Source organism: Mya arenaria, chromosome 14 (assembly GCF_026914265.1).
Source record: "Mya arenaria isolate MELC-2E11 chromosome 14, ASM2691426v1".
NCBI lineage: Eukaryota > Metazoa > Mollusca > Bivalvia > Myida > Myidae > Mya > Mya arenaria.
Window position 1 is genome coordinate 48,922,249 of NC_069135.1, and position 21,287 is coordinate 48,943,535.

General features: G+C 34.5%; 1 protein-coding gene across 19 annotated transcripts in view; it reads left to right on the top strand.

Moving 5' to 3' along the window:
* LOC128215787 (calcium-dependent secretion activator 1-like) overlaps positions 1-21,287 on the top strand; it is a 96,673-nt gene that overhangs the window by 60,771 nt on the left and 14,615 nt on the right. For 4 of the 19 annotated variants that reach the window (XM_052922357.1, XM_052922359.1, XM_052922368.1 and 1 more), the window contains 10 exons: positions 343-390; positions 3,222-3,331; positions 10,773-10,808; positions 11,258-11,414; positions 16,600-16,741; positions 17,241-17,402; positions 18,524-18,635; positions 19,345-19,380; positions 20,578-20,625; positions 20,974-21,048. In XM_052922357.1, coding sequence (XP_052778317.1) covers positions 343-390; positions 3,222-3,331; positions 10,773-10,808; positions 11,258-11,414; positions 16,600-16,741; positions 17,241-17,402; positions 18,524-18,635; positions 19,345-19,380; positions 20,578-20,625; positions 20,974-21,048 — 926 coding nt within the window. Of the gene's footprint in view, positions 1-342; positions 391-756; positions 775-3,221; positions 3,332-10,772; positions 10,809-11,257; positions 11,415-16,599; positions 16,742-17,240; positions 17,403-18,523; positions 18,636-19,344; positions 19,381-20,577; positions 20,626-20,973; positions 21,049-21,287 lie in introns of all 19 variants that reach the window. The other 15 variants (XM_052922372.1, XM_052922362.1, XM_052922374.1 and 12 more) reach the window with 11 other exon arrangements.

Genomic DNA, 21,287 nt, shown 5'->3' on the forward strand with positions numbered 1-21,287 from the left:
ATTAGTTGTAATATTTCCAGCTAATATCTTTTTTCGTTAGTAAAGGCTGTTTATTTGATTTTGCAAATTAAAGAATTTAAGTAAAAGTTTTGTTACGAAATAAGATAATGATATGTAATAATGATACGAAATAAGACAATGATATGAAATAGAACAATAATATACAAAGATATGAAATAAGATAATGATACGAAATAAGACAGTGATATGAAAATTTTATGAAATAAGATAATGATACAAAATAAGACAATGATATGAAATAGAACAATAATATACAAAGATATTAAATAAGATAATGATGAAATCAACAAGAAATAATCTCTTTTAAATCCAATAATGAAGTAGACTACCCGGAAGTATTCCCTGATCCTGATGGGGATGGGGATGATGGTAAGACTGCCATGTAGCATCGGTCATGGGCTATATATACTTAACCTTAGAATTTTCAGTAGTAGATATAATACATATTTCTTTTGTTTTTTTTTGCATCATGTGTCATCATTGTGAACTGGAAACTGGTTAAAATGTTGCAGAACTTACATGACTTCCTTTAGTAAATTTCCCTATACCCAGTAGTATACCAGGCATTGTCGGGGGCATTGATCTCATACAGTGACATCTTTTATTAATTCAGTTAATTTCCGTATATCCAGTAGTATGCCAGGCATTGTCGGGGGCATTGATCTCGTACAGTGACATCTTTTATTATTTCAGTTGATATTTTAAATTGATACCCAGCTTTTTTCTATGTAACAGCAAAACATGGGAAACCAGGTGACAATGACTGTTGTTTTGTAAAACTTGTTGTATTATATTTTGTTATTGCTTTAATCAATAATAAAGACATTTTACACCTTCATGTATATTACATTATGTATTCCTAGGTAAAATGTCATCAAAATATTCTATAACCGTTATGTTCATCAGTCTTCTTTGAAATTGATAGCTAGATATGTTTAATCTATAATATGTGTAGTTATGTAGACATTGAATGTACCTGGGGCAGTATTCAATAAGCACAGGCATGATAAAATTCCGGATTAATCCGGAATTCCGGATTTAAGGCCTCACGGATCGATTTTGAGATTAATGTAAATCCGTTGGAGTTTTTTTCTAGGGGGGAGGGTACAGGGAGCGATTCGAGCTCACTTCGAACAATATGGGTACGAAAGGTGAGTTTTCCGGAAGTGTAAAGCCGGAAATTAACGAACCTATTTACGTCTTGGCAATCGAGCTATATGATTGGTTTAGATAGCATCCGGTGATTACGGAAATTACCGATGGGACAAGAAGACAGTATCCGGATGGTCGTATCCGGCTATGACAGACGACGAAGACGAATAAAAGGGTATTGGAAAATTGGAAAAAAAACGACCACCACCAACTTCTAAAAACATCTATTCGTCGATTTTAAGGGTATATTTGCCATTTACTTTTACGAGAAATTCCCGAAACGTTTCTTTTTAAGTAAATAGAAAGTGATCAAACTGAGAATGAATTTTGCGCATGTAGCATTATTTCGGACATCCCGATTCGGATTGTGTCATAATAATCGATTTTTATTTTACAAATTTTATTTGGCCGATTGAAGTTTACGCTCTAAACCGTTTCTTTATTATTCTCATAATGTTTGAAGCATTGTTCTCAATAAGAAGTGGCTGTTGATTATAATGGGAGGTTCAAATGAAAATAAGTTTGGTTCAAATTTAAAAAAAAAAATGAATAAATATTTTGTAGTAGTAATATATATTACGTAGAGGCAGTCATTTTATTTTCTATTTGAGACAGTTCAACAAAACTTTTTGAGGACCCAGTGAGATTTCAATTCTATAGTTGTAATTTGTATTTCCCCATCCAGGTATGTTGATGGTTACAAAAGTCAGGGATGAAAGACACCTCAGCCAGTGCATCCAGTTGTTCCTGTCAATGACTGACAATTCAATCCAGAAAGAAATAGTGTTGAGACATTTGGCCTCCTTAAAAATCACAAGGGCTGATTCTAAATCAATTTTAATAGAATTTGAAAGCCTGTTTGAGAGACTTGAACTGCCGTGGGACAATCTAGTTTGTGTGCTACTGGACTCATGTAACACCATGAGGGGGAAAAATCTGGCTTGGGGACCAGAATACGTCAATGTCCACCATGTCCACAACGGCTACGCTGCCAAAGCATTTAAGTCCCGTCTGGATATTACTTGGAATAATATATATACTAATTAATAACATTATATTCTCATCAAATGGAATAAATACTCTTATGATACATAAAAATTGAATAAATACCACTTTTACAATAAACATTTGCAAGCATGATAATTGATATGTTGTTCATTATTATTAATCAAACATCCCACAGTGGAGATTGTTCATACACAGGCATTTGATCATAGCCAGTTGAGTTTTATGGGAAGTGGACAACTGAACCAAAATGTCAGGTACATGTCTAATGCCTGTGACTTCAGGTAAAAAAGAGTAAATTTAACTTTGTTTAAAGACAAAGGTGTTACTCTTCACTGCTAAGATTCCTGATAATTGTTCTGATTGTGGATGTCTCGTGTTGAACATAATTATATCTACCAAACCGAAAGGTGTACTCCTTGAACACTATTCTAAGGCAAAAAAGGGTATTAGAATCCCTGAAATACGGAAAGCTTCGGGGGGCTTCGCCCTCCTTGTCCCCCCACCAGGGCTTTGCCCGGAACCCATCGGGGACCTTGAGTGGCCCTGAACCCCACGCAAACATTTTCAGGATTGGCAACTTGGCTCTGTTATCATCCCTGTAAGCATCTTAGTGAAAATGTTCAACTTAGTGTGAATTTCGTAACTTTTGACAATGATTATTTTAAATACATGCTACTTTTCATTAGATTTATTCATATGCACATATAATTAAGACCATTTCCTTGCTTATTTTCATATTTTTGGTGTGCAAACATTGTTCATTTTCTTAAAATTCAAGTTTGAAAAAAGGCACTTAGTTCAAAATTATTACTAAGATGCTTATTGAATACAGCCCCTGATCAATCACCTTAGAGTACAACAAAACATTTATCAAGTTTATAACAATTTAATCATTCTCGATCACTTTATGTTAACAATCAAATTTGTCATGCACTTTTCTTGCTTGAGTATTTATAATGTTTTTACCCTTTTTAGAAAACATAAATGCAGTAAAATTAAGCAGTATTGAAAACACGATATTGCCGTTTTTTTGTCCCCAGAGAATTACAGTGAGGATAATGCTGCATCAAAGAAACGTCTTGATGATGTAATGCATTTAGCAGAGTTATGTGTTGAGGTCCTTCAACAGAACGAGGAACATCATGCCGACGTAAGTACTTGTCCGTTCCTGTATATGATTTCTGTTCCCCTCCCCTTTTTATATGAGAAGTGTTGTGGTCTAGTCTTGTCTTATTAGGGATGCCCCACATTCATCACAGGACCCAGTTTTGTCTTAAGGCTATGCCCATCCCATCACAGGACCCAGTTTTGTCTTAAGGCTATGCCCATCCCATCACAGGATACAGTTTTGTCTGAAGGGCATATACCCCTTCAACCCTGCTATATGATTAAGTCTTGTTTTATTAGGGATACCCCACATTCATATCAGGACCCAGTTTTGTGTTAAGGGCATATACCCCCTCAACCCTGCTATATGATTAAGTCTTGTTTTATTAGGGATACCCCACATTCATATCAGGACCCAGTTTTGTGTTAAGGGCATATACCCCCTCAACCCTGCTATATGATTAAGTCTTGTTTTATTAGGGATACCCCACATTCATCTCAGGCCCCAGTTTTGTCTTAAGGGCATATACCCCCTCAACCCTGCTAGATGATTTAAGTCTTGTTTTATTAGGGATACCCCACATTCATCTCAGGATCCAGTTTTGTGTTAAGGGCATATACCCCCTCAACCCTGCTTTATGATTAAGTCTTGTTTTATTAGGGATACCCTACATTCATCTCAGGACCCAGTTTTGTCTTAAGGGCATATACTGCCAACCCCGTCATATGACTGAGTCTTGTTAAATGAGGATACCGTATTATATCATGTATAGGACGCTAGCATAGATAGGACGCAGGCAAAAAAATAGTTGAGAAAACGGGTAAAAACCCTTGATATATAAGATAGGACGCAGCGGAAAAATGTCAAAATCGGAGCCGAAAAATTGAGGTTGGTCAAGTATTTATAACATATATATTGAAGTAAAAAACAAACAAAAAATTGTATATAAGGCATATTTTGGTAACTGTCTTGTGTATTTCGATAATTATTGTCTTATTTTGGTAATTTAGTGTACACAACAATGATATATGTCTTGACATTTCGAGAACATTTACGCATATTATAAGACTTATACAAATGCCGTAATAGTCCAGACTGACAGTCAACCGTTGCAACCGTTGCAATAGACTCGACATGCTTTCTGAATGACAGTCAACCGTTGCAATTGCAACAAAACTGTGTATTGTCAAAACTGATGATTGTTTTGATAAGGCTTGTCGCTGTGCGAATTAAAGCATGTCGGCATAATTAAGTGTCAGTAATTAGCCTTGCCAGCGGAAGGCACATCGGGTAAAGTGCGAACAAACAACCATAAGGTTTTACCATCACAATAGTTTGTTCTATTGATGTTTTTCTAATGACAGACAGCGGGTGTTTTTCACACCTCCGCACATTTGAAAAGATTTGATAGTGATAATAATGCTACTTTGCGTTATGCACATTCATTTATCAATTTTTTAAAACAGTAACATACAACAAAATGTTTTGTAAAATATCGAAACATTAAAATCATAAACAACGATTAATTGATATTTACCTCCTTTCCCGATTTCCGTTGCCGTTATAACTCAATTCAGTTAAAGTGCTGACTCACATCGAGTTTTTGTGAGTAGCGTCCCTTTTATAAAAAAGTAAACACTCGTGTTTTTTTCAATTTATTTCTCAATAAATCATTTTAAAGTAAACATTCAATATATTTCTGCGTGTGTTAACTTGCGTGATTTTACCTATGTCAGTTGTTCTCTTCGGTGACGCAGTACAGATACTTACTATTACCGCGTTCTTCCCCGGTCCGATATTTTCAACCTGAAATGGACTTGGAAAAAAACAGATGAAATTCTAATAGCATAGAAAGGACGCAGGCAATTTTTAAGACGCGAATTGGGGGTAAAAAAGTGCGTCCTATGCATGATATAATACGGTAAACCTACCAAGTTAAGTATATGTCCACCCCATCTCAGGACCCAGATTTGTCTTAATGACATATACTCCCAACCCTGCCATATGACTTAGTCTTGTTTTATTAGGGATACCTCCACCACTTTCTGTCTTAAGAATTTGCCCATCCCATCACAGGACCCAGATTTGTCTTAAGGGCATACCCCCCACCCCCACCCAGTCATATGACTTAATCTTGTCTAATTAGGGATACCCTATCCCTTTTTTTATACAACGGTTTAAAAAAAGGAACAGTATGTATAAAAGTTTTACCTGTGGCATACAGGTGGGCTGGCAGGTGGGCAGCTTCCAGTACGTTGTTGAATCAATTATTTTAGAAGCCTTTGTCCAATCATCACCAAATTTAATCAGAATGTGTATGGGCATAATAATCAGAACAAGTTTGATAATCTGCCATATCCCTATAGTCAATCAAGAGTTATTACATGTACCTTTTAATTATAGAAATGGCTAAAATTGGTCTTGTCTGCTCAATATATTTAGAAGCCTTTGTCCAATCCTCACCAAATTTGGTCAAAATAGGTATTGGCATAATATCTCAGAAATTTTTGATAACCAGCCATATTGCTGTAGTCACTTGAGAGTTATTGTCCTTTAGTTATAGAAATTACCTCAAATCGATCTTGTCCAATCAATAATTTAGTAAGCCTTTGTCTTGAGAGATACCACCACCACTGTCACATGATGCAGTTTTGTCTTGAGTGGATTCCTCCACTCCTGTCCCTGGATCCGATTTGGTCATATGGTCATGCATCCAAGCCCTCATTATGACCTTGAGTTGTCTTTGAAGTCTACTTGAAGGAACAATTGTTGCCAATCGTTCATTTCTTACTGCAGTCATATTAATCTTTCATTGTTGTAAACTTATTTTTTTATCTCTTTTCCCCCTATTTCGTATACTCTTATTTCCTTAACCAACCTTCATCCTGCTATGCCAAATTTCCTTTCAGCCCTGCCCAACATCCTTCCTGCCCTGCCCAATGTCCTTCCTGCTAGGCCCGACCCCCTTCCAACCTATCCAATCTCCTTTCAGCCCTGCCCAACATCCTTCCATCTCTGCCCAATCTCCTTCCATCTCTGCCCAATCTCCTTCCAGCTATGCCGGGCCCCCTTTCCACCCTACCGAATCTCCCCTCAGCCCTGCCCAACATCTTCCAGCCCTGCCCAATCCCCTTCCTGCCCTGCTCAAATTCCTTTTAGCACTGCAGTTCTCAAAAATCTTCCAAGCCCAACCTCTTTCCAGCCCTGCCCAACCCCCTTTTAGCACCCAGCCCTACTTACTCCTGCATAAAAAGCAATGTTTACTATAAGAATGCTTATATCACCAACAAACATTCATGCCATATGCCTGAAAAACAGAGCCAATGGAGGCCCCATAAGACATGTATAACTGACACTTTTTGTCATTCATTGCATGCCAGTTTACTACTTCTAGTAATCAGTGTATTGCATTTTGAAAAAAATCTGCTGAATTCTTATTAAGTATTCAAGTATAACTCTGTTTAAACTATGCATCCTGCAAATTTATTTCAAACAAATGTTTAAAAACAGTATTGCTCGGGCCCTTGTAAGGTTTTATCGAGGAAAATTAATTTGCTGATGTTATGTTTATACTTGGAATAGTTACAGTTTAAATTTGTATTGTTACTGTTAAAAGTGTACAGAACTTTTAGTTTGTTTCAGTAGTTGCTTTTCCCCCATTTATTATTTGCAAAGAAATTTATTAAACAAATGTAATGGCAATTATTGTAATCCCATTTTGTTTTTAAAGCAACATTGTTTCAGTTCTATGTTTCATTATATTTAATAACTATTTAGAATTTTCAAATGGTAAGTTTCAAATGTTTTCAGACACAATAGTTAACACTTTTGTGGCTATATTTATTGTTTAATGAAAACAAGTCCACTATTATGCTGTGGTTCTTTTGGCGCACAAGAAGGTTGATGCAAAAGAGAGATGTTATAATGCTGTTGTGACAAAATACACTGATATTTTTGTCTTTGCTTTTGCAATCCTTATTTTGTCTGTGTGTCCAAGCACTGTAGCAATAATTCTCACATGATAGTCCTCTTTAAAGGTGCCAGAACCATGATCATTTCATTTTGACAAAATAATTCTTGTATCTCCATCTTAAATTGAAATCCTTTAAAAAAAATTAAATAAGTTTGAATATTGTGTCTCTGAGCCATCTTAAATTTCAGTGTTAACAGTTGCTCAATCAATTTGAATTCAAGTGTCTATAATTGCTGAATCAGTTTGAATTTCAATTTTCGTTCTCTTATTCAGTGTTTACAGATTCTCAGTTTGAATATCAGTGTTAACAGTCTCTGAATCAGTTTGAATATTAGTGTCTGAAGTCTCTGCATCAGTTTGAATGTCAGTGTCTACAGTCTCTGAATCAGTTTGAATATCAGTGTTTACAGTCTCTGAATCAGTTTGAATGTCACTTTTTACAGCCTAAGAATCAGTGCAAATTTAGTGTCTGCAGTCTCTGAATCAGTTTAATTGTCAGTGCTTACAGCTTAGGAATCAGTTCAAGTTTAGTGTTTACAGTCTCTGAATCAGCTTGACTGTCAGTGTAGTTCAAATTTAATGTTTACAGTATCTGAATCAGTTTAATTTTCAGTGTATACAGTGTATGAATCAGTTTGAATTTCAGTATGTAAAGTTGCTGAATCAGTTTGAATTTCAGTGTTTACAGTCTAAGAATCAGTTTGAATTTCAGTGTTTACAGTCTAAGATCAGTTTGAATTTCAGTGTTTACAGTCTAAGAATCAGTTTGAATTTCAGTGTTTACAATCTTAGAATCAGTTTTAATAACAGTGTTGACACTCTAAGAATCAGTTTGAATTTCAGTGTTTACAGTCTAAGAATCAGTTTGAATTTCAGTGTTTACAGTCTCAGAATCAGTTTGAATTTCAGTGTTTACAGTCTAAGACTCAGTTTAAATTACAGTGTTTACAGTCTAAAAATCAGTTTGAATTTCAGTGTTTACAGTCTAAGACTCAGTTTAAATTACAGTGTTTAAGTCTAAGAATCAGTTTGAATTTAAGTGTTTACAGTCTTCAGTGTTTACAGTCTAAGAATCAGTTTGAATTTCGGTATATTAAATTGCTGAATCAGTTTGAATTACAGTGCAGACAGTTAGAAAGTCTTTATCCAACATGTCTGAATTCGCAGTGGCCAATAGTGGAACAATAACTAAATGCCAAGATTTGAAAATTTGCATGTATATATGTCATACTATACTCATCTTTGCATTTGTATCTCATAACAATTTTAACTGTGAAAAATAATTCATTGCCATCTTATTTTATCAGAGAAGTGATAAGGTAACCTTTTGAATCTATAGCACAATTCACAGCTTGTTCTTAGAGAATTATTTTAACGTCATAGAATTCTAAAAAGAGAATATTCCATTTTACTATCATTGTTATTACGAGTTAAAATATTTCAAGAAAAAGTTGGCACAAAATAAGGTCTTTATATTCTCCAAGGTTTAGTCTTTATTTTAGATGTAAAAAAATCCACGAAAAGTTATTATCAAGGCAGACTAAAAAATAGAAGAAAAATGGATAAAATTATTTATTGAAATTTACAATTTATTTGTGTCTAATGTAAATTTGGGCCTATTAACTGTAATGAAATTTGCGAATTTAACAGAAAAAGTTTAGAAAAAAGTTTTACAAATTTGCTGTCAGATTTAGTTCCAGAGTTTATAGTTTATTTATTAGCTTGTTTAATTTGATATTATAATTATCAAACATATTTGTAATCTTAAGCAAACATTATATTTATATTTTATGCACAACAAATAATTTTGGTGTCTTGTAAGGTTTGTGTGTTTGCCAAAAATAAAATGATTTTTACAATGTTTAACATGTGAATTCAGAACAAGCTGTGATACAGTTTTAAGTGCATTTTTTCTTTTTAATGTATTATGAAATTAAGTTTATCGCACAAAATTTCTTTTAATTTTGATTTCCATTTTTTTCCTTAGAACCGTTCGGTATGATTTTCATATTTTCCTTGCACTTAACATATAATACCTTCAAACAAGTAAAGAGTTAAATAATCATTCACTATCCTTGGTTTCTACCATAACCATGTTTGAAGTATTAATAATATCGCTAATTCATACTTGATTCTTAAAAAGTAGTTGAGTGTATATTTTTGTTTGTTTATCAACTGCCTTGTGTTTTTTGATGTGTGTTTATTTTACCACCTGTGCTTTCCTTTTGTTCGGTAGATTATTATTTTTTTCATGCTATTTTGAGAATGGATTTTATGGTATATACTGTGGGCTTTTTGACAATATCATACAATTTTTGCAGAGTAGCTCTTTCTTGTTCAAATCTATTTGCCTTGATCTATAATGCAATTGTGATGTTGAATAAGTAATAAGAAACAAAAAAACACATCAAGAAACAAAATAAGAATAGAAAAGCCACTTCAATTGTTATACCATATTTGTCATAATAGGCATCCACTGCATGTCCAAATCTGTCAGAAATAGTGGTGTGTAACCTTAGAGTACTTAGATGTACTATAGGGTATAGGTTTTGAACAACAAATCCTTCTTAAAGCATACTCAACTCAGTAGTTTTTGTATTGAATCTGCAGTGCGTTCAGTAAGGCGAGCGTTTACAAAATGCTAGCAAACGTTTTGTTTTGTATCCCTGTTGCAACACAGTGCATACTCTGCAAGTGGGGAACCAATCAGCAAACGTTTGCTGCAAACATGTTTACTGAATGCATGGCAGGATAAGCATAATAAAGGACCAACATGTGTTTATGAATCTGTGAAAATGCCCAGAAAAGGCCTGCCTGTGCAAATATGTATGTTCTTATATGGACAAATATGGTAGATGAATTGGACATTATAATGTTAAACCCTCCCCGAGTTCAGTTAAGTCTTACAGTCACTCATGTTAAACGAAAATAAAATAATTGCTAGATTTTCATCTCAACCGGCCCCCTTTTCTTCTGCTGCCCCTTAAATATTACTGCCTTATATAAAATGTTGAACTATGATCTGAATTTGCATATCGGTCCGGTACTATCCGTAGACTGCGTTTCTTTATTCCAGCTGGTGTCAATGTAAACATTCACATGTAACAAAAATAATAATTGTTATGATGGTATTCTTAGTTTGTCCCAAACTGATGTATATGGTCCCTTACGCAATAAGAAAGATCATGATCACATATTCAACGGTGAAACAGTCATCTAAGGAAAATAAAATGTTACAAACTGCCCCCATTTAAAAAAAAAAATTGATGAAAATCTAGCAATTAATTTACATTGGCCATATAGCTTACAACTGACATTTTTGTTTTTCATCCCTGTTACATCGCAGCACGTACACGGCAAGCGGGCGTTAGACTCAAACACCCTTACTGAACTCAGGGCTTGTTACAATAATCATTATAAATACAAAATTACCTGGACAGTACATTTCATGCTTTTTCATTGGTTTACAGTGTTTAACTAGTTGGACTATAGGGCATATTCTATTTTCAGCATAGCTTGGAGGAGACGGAATGTTTTATTGATGATGTAATATCTAAGTGCACTGTAGCTTAAAATGAAACATATATGTCCAAATTTAGTAGCTTTGCCAAAATTATGTTTACTTCTTCATGAGGTGCCGATTAAAAATGGCTCTAATATAAATGCTTTTTAAACTTTAGATTAGTGTAAATATAATATACTAACTATAGAAACATAGTGAACTCGGAATTCTGTATAATTTACTTTCTAATATAGTAACTTTTCCTTTAGTATTTATACATTTTTTCAATTTAAATGCAATTTAAATGCAAATGTATTCAAGCATACTCAAATTGCAAATTAAATAAACCTTATATTAGGAGTTACAAATAAATTGATCTTTTCTTTTCTGATTTTAACTTGAATTTCACTGTAAAAATTGTTTCAAAGATGAAATTATTATAACTTGCACATTTACCACCCTGATTAACATTGACTGTATTTAACAATTTCAGGCATTTGCCTGGTTCAGTGACCTGTTAGTGGAGCACGCCGAGATTTTCTGGTCCTTGTTTGCGGTGGACATGGATGCAGCGTTGGAGGCCCAGCCACCGGACACATGGGATAGCTTTCCCCTCTTTCAGATGTTGAACGATTATCTACGAATGGATGGTAAGTGCTCAATGTCAGAACTATCCGCAACATTCAGTTGGGTATTTTCAGGGTTACATTTACAATGTAAGTGTCGAGGTTGAACAAGTGGTATAAGTGTTCGCGTCTCACCTAAGAGGTTGTGGGTTTGATCTCCACCAGGGGAACAATCTCATGGCATCACCAAATAGACACTGGTACAGGTTTCTGTGTCTAGCAAGATCCTTTATGCCATCATCTTTCAACAAAATCGAGCTAAGTGTTTATTCGAATAAACTTAATGAATGTTACACAAGTTGGTTGATTAAAGGAGTTGTTATACGGTTTGGGGTACTTAAGGTAGGAACAGATTTGATTGGCTTCATCCAAGCTACAGTATATCAGACATTGCAAAAGATAAAAAAAGTGTCAGTCATTCTATTTTTAACAATTCTAATTTTAACATCGCCATTTTCCGACAGTCTTTTACTGACTTGTAATAAAAATTGTGATTGGTTGATTTTGTGGCAATGTGTATTTCTCGGACTGTACAAGTACTGGTTTCTTAGTAATCACATAGACATCTACAGGGTTGTCAATAAGTTTTTGTTGAACCGACTTAAACAGAAAAGCAGGCAGCTAGCTAGGGGGATCCGTGGGAATGCCCCCCCCCCCCTCCCCCGCAAAATTCAGTGCTTCATTTCCTGCATTCTGGGGCATTTTGGGAGTATTAAAACCCTTTACTTCATAGATACGCAATTTTAAATCTATCCATAGCTTCATAGATACGGAGATCCATGCTTTATCAATAGCTTCATAGATACGTAATTCTAAGTACTCATAAAGAAGGGTCATTTATTATACCCCCGACAAACGAAGAGTGAAGGGGGTATATTGGAGTCACCCTGTGGTCGGTCGGTCGGTCCGTCGGTCGGTCGGTCCGTTGCAATTTACCTTGTCCGGAGCATAACTTAAAAACTACTGGATGGAATTGGATTAAACTTCATACAATGATAGAGCATAATGAGAGGAAGTGCATTGTACAATAACCATAACTTGCTTATTACTGAGTTATTGCCCTTTTTTACTTTTTTTGTTCGGAGTATAACTTGAAAAGTACTGGATGAAATTCATTGGAACTTCATACAATGGTAAAGCACAATGAGAGGAAGTGCAGTGTTAAAGAACCATAACTCTACTTTAGCTAATTACTAAGTAATTGCCCTTTGTTTTGTTTTTTTGCTGTCAAGACATTAACTTGCAAACTACTAGATGGAATTTATTAAAACTTCATACAATGGTAAAGCACAATGAGAGGAAGTGCAGTGCACAAGAACCATAACTGTATTTCAGCTGATTACAAAGTTAATGCCCTTTGTTACTTTTTTCTTGTCCGGAGCATTACTTGAAAACTATTGGATGATTTTAATAAAATTCCATACAGTGATAGATCATAATGAGAGGGAGTGCAGTGTACAGGAACCGCAATTCTATTTCAGCTAATTACAGAGCTACTGGCCTTTGTTACTTTTTCTTGTCCGGAGCATTACTTGAAAACTATTGGATGGAATTTAATAAAACTTCATACAGTGATAGATCATAATGAGAGGGAATGCAGTGTACAGGAACCGCAATTCTATTTCAGCTAATTACAGAGTAACTGCCCTTTGTTACTTTTTTCTTGTCCGGAGCATAACTTGAAAACTATTGGATGGAATTTAATAAAACTTCATACAGTGATAGATCATAATGAGTGGGAGTGCAGTGTACAGGAACCGCAATTCTATTTCAGCTAATTACAGAGTTACTGCCCTTTGTTACTTTTTTCTTGTCCGGAGCATAACTTAAAAGATTATTGGATGGAATTTAATAAAACTTCATACAGTGATAGATCATAATAAGAGGGAGTGCAGTGTACAAGAACCGCAATTCTATTTCAGCTAATTACAGAGTTACTGCCCTTTGTTACTTTTTCCGGAGCATAACTTGAAAACTATTGGATGGAATTTAATAAAACTTCATACAGTGATAGATCATAATGAGAGGAAGTGCAGTGTATAGGAACGGCAATTCTTTTTCAGCCAATTATAGAGTTATTGCCCTTTGTTACTTTTTTTCATGTCTGGAGCATAAGGCCAAATAAAAAAAATAGGTGCGTTTCAGGTAACGCTGCCAAAAAAAATAGGGTAGGTAGGTCGGTTGGAATATTTATTTATTTATTTTTTTTTTTTTTTTTTTTTGATATATTGATTTCAGTTACTGTTGACTCAGAAACTAACAAAAATAAAAGTAATCAATTTTCAGGTTTATCAGTAGTTTTTAAACATGTTCCATGGTTCAAAGGAAACATTATTTATTTGTCTGCTTAAATACTTTGACAATGATGGTTGGATTTTAACTAAGTTATGGTACACCCCTCTGCTATTATTTAAGACTTTCCAGGAACGGTTTTACTTTTCTTTAAGCACCCTTTTGCTTTCAATCACCCTCTGTAGAATGCTAACCTCCCTGTAACATAATTAATTACATGAAGAGTGGGACAGCAAATTTACCATATAAGCCATCAGCCAAGGAAAACCTCAATGCTGTCAAGAGGACCTGGGGGTTCAGGTTTGAAGAACAAGTAACATGCAGGTTTTATTGCCAAAAGTCTGACATATCAATCCGAAAGTCAGTATCTGACAAGAAAATATAGTTCAAGAATTGAAATATACCTGCCACACAAGCACAAACTACCTGTAATTCACCTTAGAGTTCGGACAATCTAAAAATTCGGACATCCATTATTATTTTCAAAAATAATTTATTTTAGGTACCTAATTTTCGGACACCCAACGGACATCGATTGTAACTTTTACAGTTACTAAGTCTCACAGACAAAAATTATTGATCTTTATCGTTACAATGCCTGGCTAGATTACCTAACCGTATACATCACTGTGATAAGTTAGTTAGTTAATACCCATCCTAAACGATTTATTGCCTGTTGAAAAGGATGTGTGATATATTTAATGGAGGATTAAAGAAACAACAAGGGCAATCAAGAGATTAAGAAAACACAGACATGACATGTTTGTAAAACGATCCGCCAATAAACTTTGAAACTTGTACCAAACTTTTAATATAGACTTTATGAAGCGATACTCGTACAGTAATACTCATTGTAACATCAATAGAACAATAAAAATAAACACATTCAATGATTCAGGTAACTATTTAATGTGATGAATTAAAGTTAGAAATGCAATACTTAAGTTACAATCTAAAACACCACTCAGAAACATTAATCCTGCATAGCAATATCCATGCTCTCCATGAGATCCTTGTGGGTATAACTGAGAGTTATGTGACATCACACAATGTAACTGTTTGATCTGAATACGATAAAAGGTGTTTATTCATTTTAATGCATGTATAAAATGGTGTTGAATGGGATTTTAATTAACTTGATGAAGGAGTTACACTTATAGGCGTAATAACCATTGATAACTACGGATAAATTTATAAGTGGTAAAATGCAGACATGAAGAAAAAAGGCAGGATTACCATACATGTAGATAAAATGTAAAAATGGTTATTTCCTATGAATTCGGAGAGCGAAAAATTAATTATTTTAAGGTGTCCGAACTCTAAGGTGAAGTACGGTAAATACATTCAGAAATCAAACTCTAATATTGTCAACTTTACGTACATACATTTCGTAACAAATGCTTTTCGTACCTAAATCACATTTTTTTTCAGGGAAAAATAGGTTAGGGTCGGCGGGAAAAAATAGGGTCGGTCGGGTAACCTGACACAGACCTATTTTTTTAATTGGCCTAACTTGAAAACTATTGGATGGAATTTAATAAAACTTCATACAGTGATAGATCGTAATGAGAGGGAGTGCAGTGTACAGGAATGGCAATTCTTTTTCATCCAATTATAGAGTAATTGCCTTTTGTTACTTTTTTCTTGTCCGGAGCATAACTTGAAAACTATTGGATGGAATTTAATAAAACTTCATACAGCGATAGATCATAATGAGAGGGAGTGCAGTGAACAGGAACAACAATTCTATTTCAGCTAATTACAGAGTTACTGCCCTTTGTTACTTTTTCTGGAGTATAACTTGAAAACTATTGGATGGAATTTAATAAATCTTCATACAGTGATAGATCATAATGAGAGGGAGTGCAGTGTACAGGAACCGCAATTCTATTTCAGCCAGTTACAATGTTATTGCCCTTTGTTACTTTTTTCTTGCCCGGAGCATAACTTGAAAACTACCGGATGGAATGTAATAAAACTTTATACAATGGTACAGCACAATGAGAAGGAGTTCAGTGTAGATGAATCACTACACTATTTTACCAAATTACAGAGTTATTGGCTTTTTCTCTGGTTTTTTTTTGTCAAACTTTTGTCTTGACAATAACTTGAAAACTACTAGATGGAATAGCATGAAACTTCATACAATGATAAATCATAATGAGAGGCGGTGTTTGGGGGTATTAATCACCTTCAGTGATTGCTCTAGTTTTCATATCTGTTGCTTGTTTATTTGCTATAAATTCATTCCATGAAGTATAAACATCAATTAATGCATTGTGCACTAAAAAAACAACACTATGTTACTATTTTAAGAATTTTGGAAAATCGCGAAATTATGTCATTGGTATCAAAGATGCGTAAAACGTTGACTGCACAGGTTTGTGGGCATTCCTACTTGTTTTCCTTGTGGAAATTTACACAATGCTGCAAGTTAACTACCAATAATACAACTATATTTTATTGATCACGCGCCTGACATCACAGGTCATGGTTCAGAATCGTGTCAAAATGTCGGCAATGTTGGATAAACAAAAAATTGTCTACTGCGTCTACAAATATGCCGAATTTTAAGATAATGATTCAGATTATCGGAAAATTTTAAACCAGTCAAGGCGATGCTCTAAATATCGATAAGAGATGTTATAGGCGAAAAGGGCCATTTTAAGCGGTAAGGAACATTTATTACCAAAAAAACTCGCGATCAATTTTTTTTTTCTTCCGAATTTGAACCGGCCCAAACTCCATTTGAACCGTCCATTTCGGCCGGCGGCTGGTTCTTATTGACAACCCTGCATCTACACTCTATGGAATATGACATTGGGCAACATGCCTAGATCTTTAAATTTCTGTTGGGCTTTAAAAATTGAAATGTTATGTTCTAATTCAATAATTGCGAACTGTATTAATATTTCAGAGAATCTGTTCAATGGGAAGTTCCACCTACACCTGCGTGATATGTTTGCGCCACAGGTGGTGCGCTATGTTGACCTCATGGAATCCTCAATTGCTCAGTCAATACATCGGGGCTTTGAGAAGGAGAGATGGGAACCACAGGGGTAAAACTTTTAGCTGTTTTTGTTAAATATGTTTATGTTTATGTTATAGTCGCTGGGTTACATATATCAAGTGACAAAAACATTGTCACAATATAAATCAGAAATAGAATATCCACATGTTCAGTATTTGTTATTTTGTTGGCAGAAATAAAGTTGAGGAAATTTTATTACCTTTAGTCCTCACTGGCGAAGTGTAGCTAGGCCCATCACTTGGGCTAAATTAGATGTAATTTTAGAGTTATGACATTTGCCAACAAAAAAACAAGTTTGAGTGCTGGTGTCTTCTTCAATGCTTTTGTTTACAATTTCATGTTCTACGCTTTGGTTATTCCAACATTCTTCTTATCCCTCCATTACCAGGACAAAACAATTCAATGTCAGAGTATGTTTTGAATTCTGATGTCCTCCAATCGTTTATCGCCGACCTTCACTGGCTGTATTAGTCAAATAAGTTGTAAGAAATGAACACATAACATTGTTTTATTCTTTCTATGCTCAGGAATGGCTGTGTGACGTCAGAAGACATGCTTTGGAAGCTGGATGCCCTGCAGTCGTTTATCCGCGATCTGCACTGGCCGGAGGAAGTTTTTGCAGAGCATCTCGACCACAGGCTGAAGCTTATGGCGGCTGACATGATTGAGGCTGCTGCTAAGAGGTTAAGGTTATCATAGTATTTAATCACTTTCTGTTAATTGTATTTATAGAATACTACATGGTTGACCCTGGCTTTTGGTTGATAATTGCCCCAGTGGAAGAAATAATTGCCTGAGGGCAATTGTTTTCACTAGGGCATTTATCAACCAAAAGCCAGGGTCAACCATGTACTATCCTGTATAGTACATATGTTTTGTTATTTGTCAATGATTTCAAATGGATTTAAAAACATGATTTTGTGGAATAATGAAGGATATGTGATATAATTAGCATGTAGTCTGAAAGTCTTTAAATGAGATATAACAAAATGGTTTTGAATGGCATAAGCTGCGAAAAATAACGAACGACTGGATATCAGAATAGCAAAACTTTTCGTTCGTGTTTTTAAAATAAGCCTGCAATTTTTCCATTCTTCAAATATTTTCTGTTTTACATCGGTTGATTGTGATGTTCATTTCAATAGGTGAGTACAGCTAGGGTCGATCAAGACTAGGAGCAGTTTCATAAGAATCTCCGCTTGAATGACCCTAGCCATTTCGCTGGAATAATTAACATTTCTCAGCAAATAAATTAAAATAAAACGTTTCTACTAAACATTTCCTTGTCTCGCTGCTTTATGACCTTCCCCGAATGTAAACATCCGGTACGGTTTTGTGTAGTACTCGTTACTGAAACACGGAAGGTGTCATTATTGGTAAAACTAATTTCACTATTATTGCACCGATAGATCCATTTTAATCCCTTTAAAGCTTTTGTTTCTGGTCATAATCAATCATCCATTCAACCGGCGAGTTGTTTTTCTTTTTTTTTTCTTATTATATAAATTGCGTTCGATTAATTTACCCAATTTTCTCCTTTTAGTTCATTTATGCATTCCGAAGTGTTCAGTTGTTATTGTTAACAATATGGCTGAAAGCAACAACAACACTAAATAACTCCAAACATACACATAACATAAGCATAGTTAAGGATTACACGTTATTGTACAAAAATAAAACTACAATTAAGGTTTTGTCAAAAACCGATTGTACTATCAATAATCGATTACTAGAGTGGAACCGATTATCGACAGTCACACTGGAACTTATTCCCAACACTAGTAACTAACAAACCTTTATACATTAACAGAACATTGAAGTCGTTTGAGACCTACTTGAGAAAGGGCAGTAAAAGCACAGATTACTTCGTACCACCAGAAGTATGTGTCATGATGAACACAATCATTGACTGTAAAAACAAGGTAAGTTTAGTATTTCATTTATACTGACATACAAGTATGATTCATTAAATTTAATCCCCCATTATTCAATGGATTGTGCACATAATTTATGTGGTTGGTGTTCAAAGGTAAACTGAAATAGTACGGTTTGCAAATGAACTAAGTGTTTCAAGTTTTTGAAGCATTGACTGATCATTGCCTCATTCATCAAGTGAATTAAAATCAAGGCAACATCTATAGCCTGTTGATCAAAAACAACCCACTGTCATCAGTAGTTTGGCATACAATTTTAAGTATCATGTGGAGCTATACCCCGGCAAAGCATCCATTGGTTTCACTTCAATCAACCAACAGAATAAATCACAACCAGAAGAATGGCACAGTGACAAACGAAACTCTTTGAAGAGTTGAAAGTGACTGTTCGAAGCTGCTGTTAAGGTGGTTCAAAATGGCACGATGATCATGCTTTGTTTAACCAACTAACATGCATGTTTTGCTTGGTTTATTTGCAAACAGTAGCATTTGAGCACTATTTAGGTTTTTAACAGCTGCAAATGTCATTACAGTAAAGAAAATTAGAATTGATGAATGTACCAGCCATTTCCTGAACTCCGTATTTATACTCTGAAAGTTAAAAGTAAAATGGCACAGTTCACATTTTTGCCCTAAATATAATTTAATATAGACTATTGATAGTTTATTGTATATATTGCTTGATCTTTATTTTCAGGCTTTACATTTGTGTGCCCTTGACAGCGGGGATATGGTAATTACCTATGTGTTTTTGTTTTGTGAAAATGTTACCTTGTGTAGTGCCTCCAATACACGTGATTTCCTTGTAAATGTGTTGCAGAATGGCTTATACTTAATGTACATTATAGGCTTTACTCATCCAACGCATGCTACATGTACATGTTTACATGTGCTATGTATAGTATACATGTACCTCTTGTGAATCATATGTTTATTTATCCCCTTCACTTGAACAAATGTTCCTACATTGCCTACACTTCTGATAAAAGAAATCATGCCTTTGTGAAGTCAGGTCATAGTATTTTGGTATTTTCCAAATAGTCCTTAAAGGGACTATACACCAGATTGGCACCAAAAAAAGTTTTTTTCTCTATTGAATCTCAGGACAATTATTTAATGAAATGTTTTACTCTTTGATATCATAATTGTAAAAAAAATACCAAAATGTAAAAAAAAAATCGAGTCGGAGACGGGTTCAAACCAGTGTCGCCAAAATTGGAGTTCAGTGTTGTATCCACTGTGCTACGAAGGCTCACACTAAACATTGGGAATATTTAAGCTATATACCTAACTTGGTAATATCACGTGATAATATCAACTAGCCAATCACGCATAAGAATGAATTCTACTAGGTATACATACCTAGTAATTTTTTTGTAATGGAAAAAAACTGCGAAAAATAAATTTATTGTAAACTATGTGGTACTTCAGTTAGTTAGTTTCAATGCATTGTACACATTGATACCAAGTTTATGCCAGTTTTTTACAATTTTCTTTTTCACTATTTCATCATACGGTGTATAGCCCCCTTTAATGCAGATACTGTTTTTCAACTGAAAATATTTAAATCATTTTATTGTCTAGGAAGGGGACCTGAACAGTCCAGGTGAAATTACGCAATATTTTGGTGACATTCGATATCCGCGTATAGGCCTTAAGTAAAAATTGTGATTGAAAGTTATTTTAAGCTTAATCAAATTTATATATTTAGTACACACAGATATTTCGAAATTCATGCATTTTGTGTTAAAAACAATTGTTATTGTGGAATTGAAGTTATTTGCTTTAAACATTGTATTATTTTTCTTTCCCATGCTTATCCGTGTATTAAGTGTAGTGTAACCCATCTTGACCCTGCTTGAATTAGTCAACTATTAGTGTAGTGTAACCTAGTGCCATATTGTTTTAATGTTGTCTGAATTTATTGCAGAAACGCATGCTAACAAATGGCATTTCAAAATCTGGTCCAGAAAATACGGTATTTAAACATTTGTAATTTTTTGCAAGTATTTGTGGAGAAAATGTAGATAAAAAAATAATACTGTGCATGTCATGATCATTAATATGTGAAAGAGGTTGGAACCAGTAAGAAATTGAATTGTGCGTATTTGTTCACATAAAGTTGATAATACAAATATAACGTCATTCACACATTTCAGTGAGTCACTGTTGTTAACAGACAAAACCAAGTCTTATAAACAACAACATTTCTCTGAGTCATCTTAAGTTGTATGTACTTTAAGCAAAACAATATCATTGATATAAGTTAGCTTTAGATTTGCCTTGTTTTGTCATCCAAATTCTGATTGGTTAAATATATTTCCAGCATCAGTATCACACCAAAATAGATGAGTTTTTGGAGAGAGTCCAGGTCCAGATGGTCAAGTGTATCATTGAAAAGGTATGTTTCCCATAGAGGATGATAGTGGTCTAGTGATATAGAAGTCTGCCCTTCACCCCGTATGTAGTGGGTTTGAGTCCCCATCAGGGTGTTTTCTCATAGTCTACCAAAGACGACACCAGGCCCCAATATCACAAAAGTGTTGAAGTCAAATCTCAAACTAAGTCTCAACTCATTTTATCATAAAACATAAAAAATTAATGAAAACTATATATATGATTTTACACATTTTAAAACCG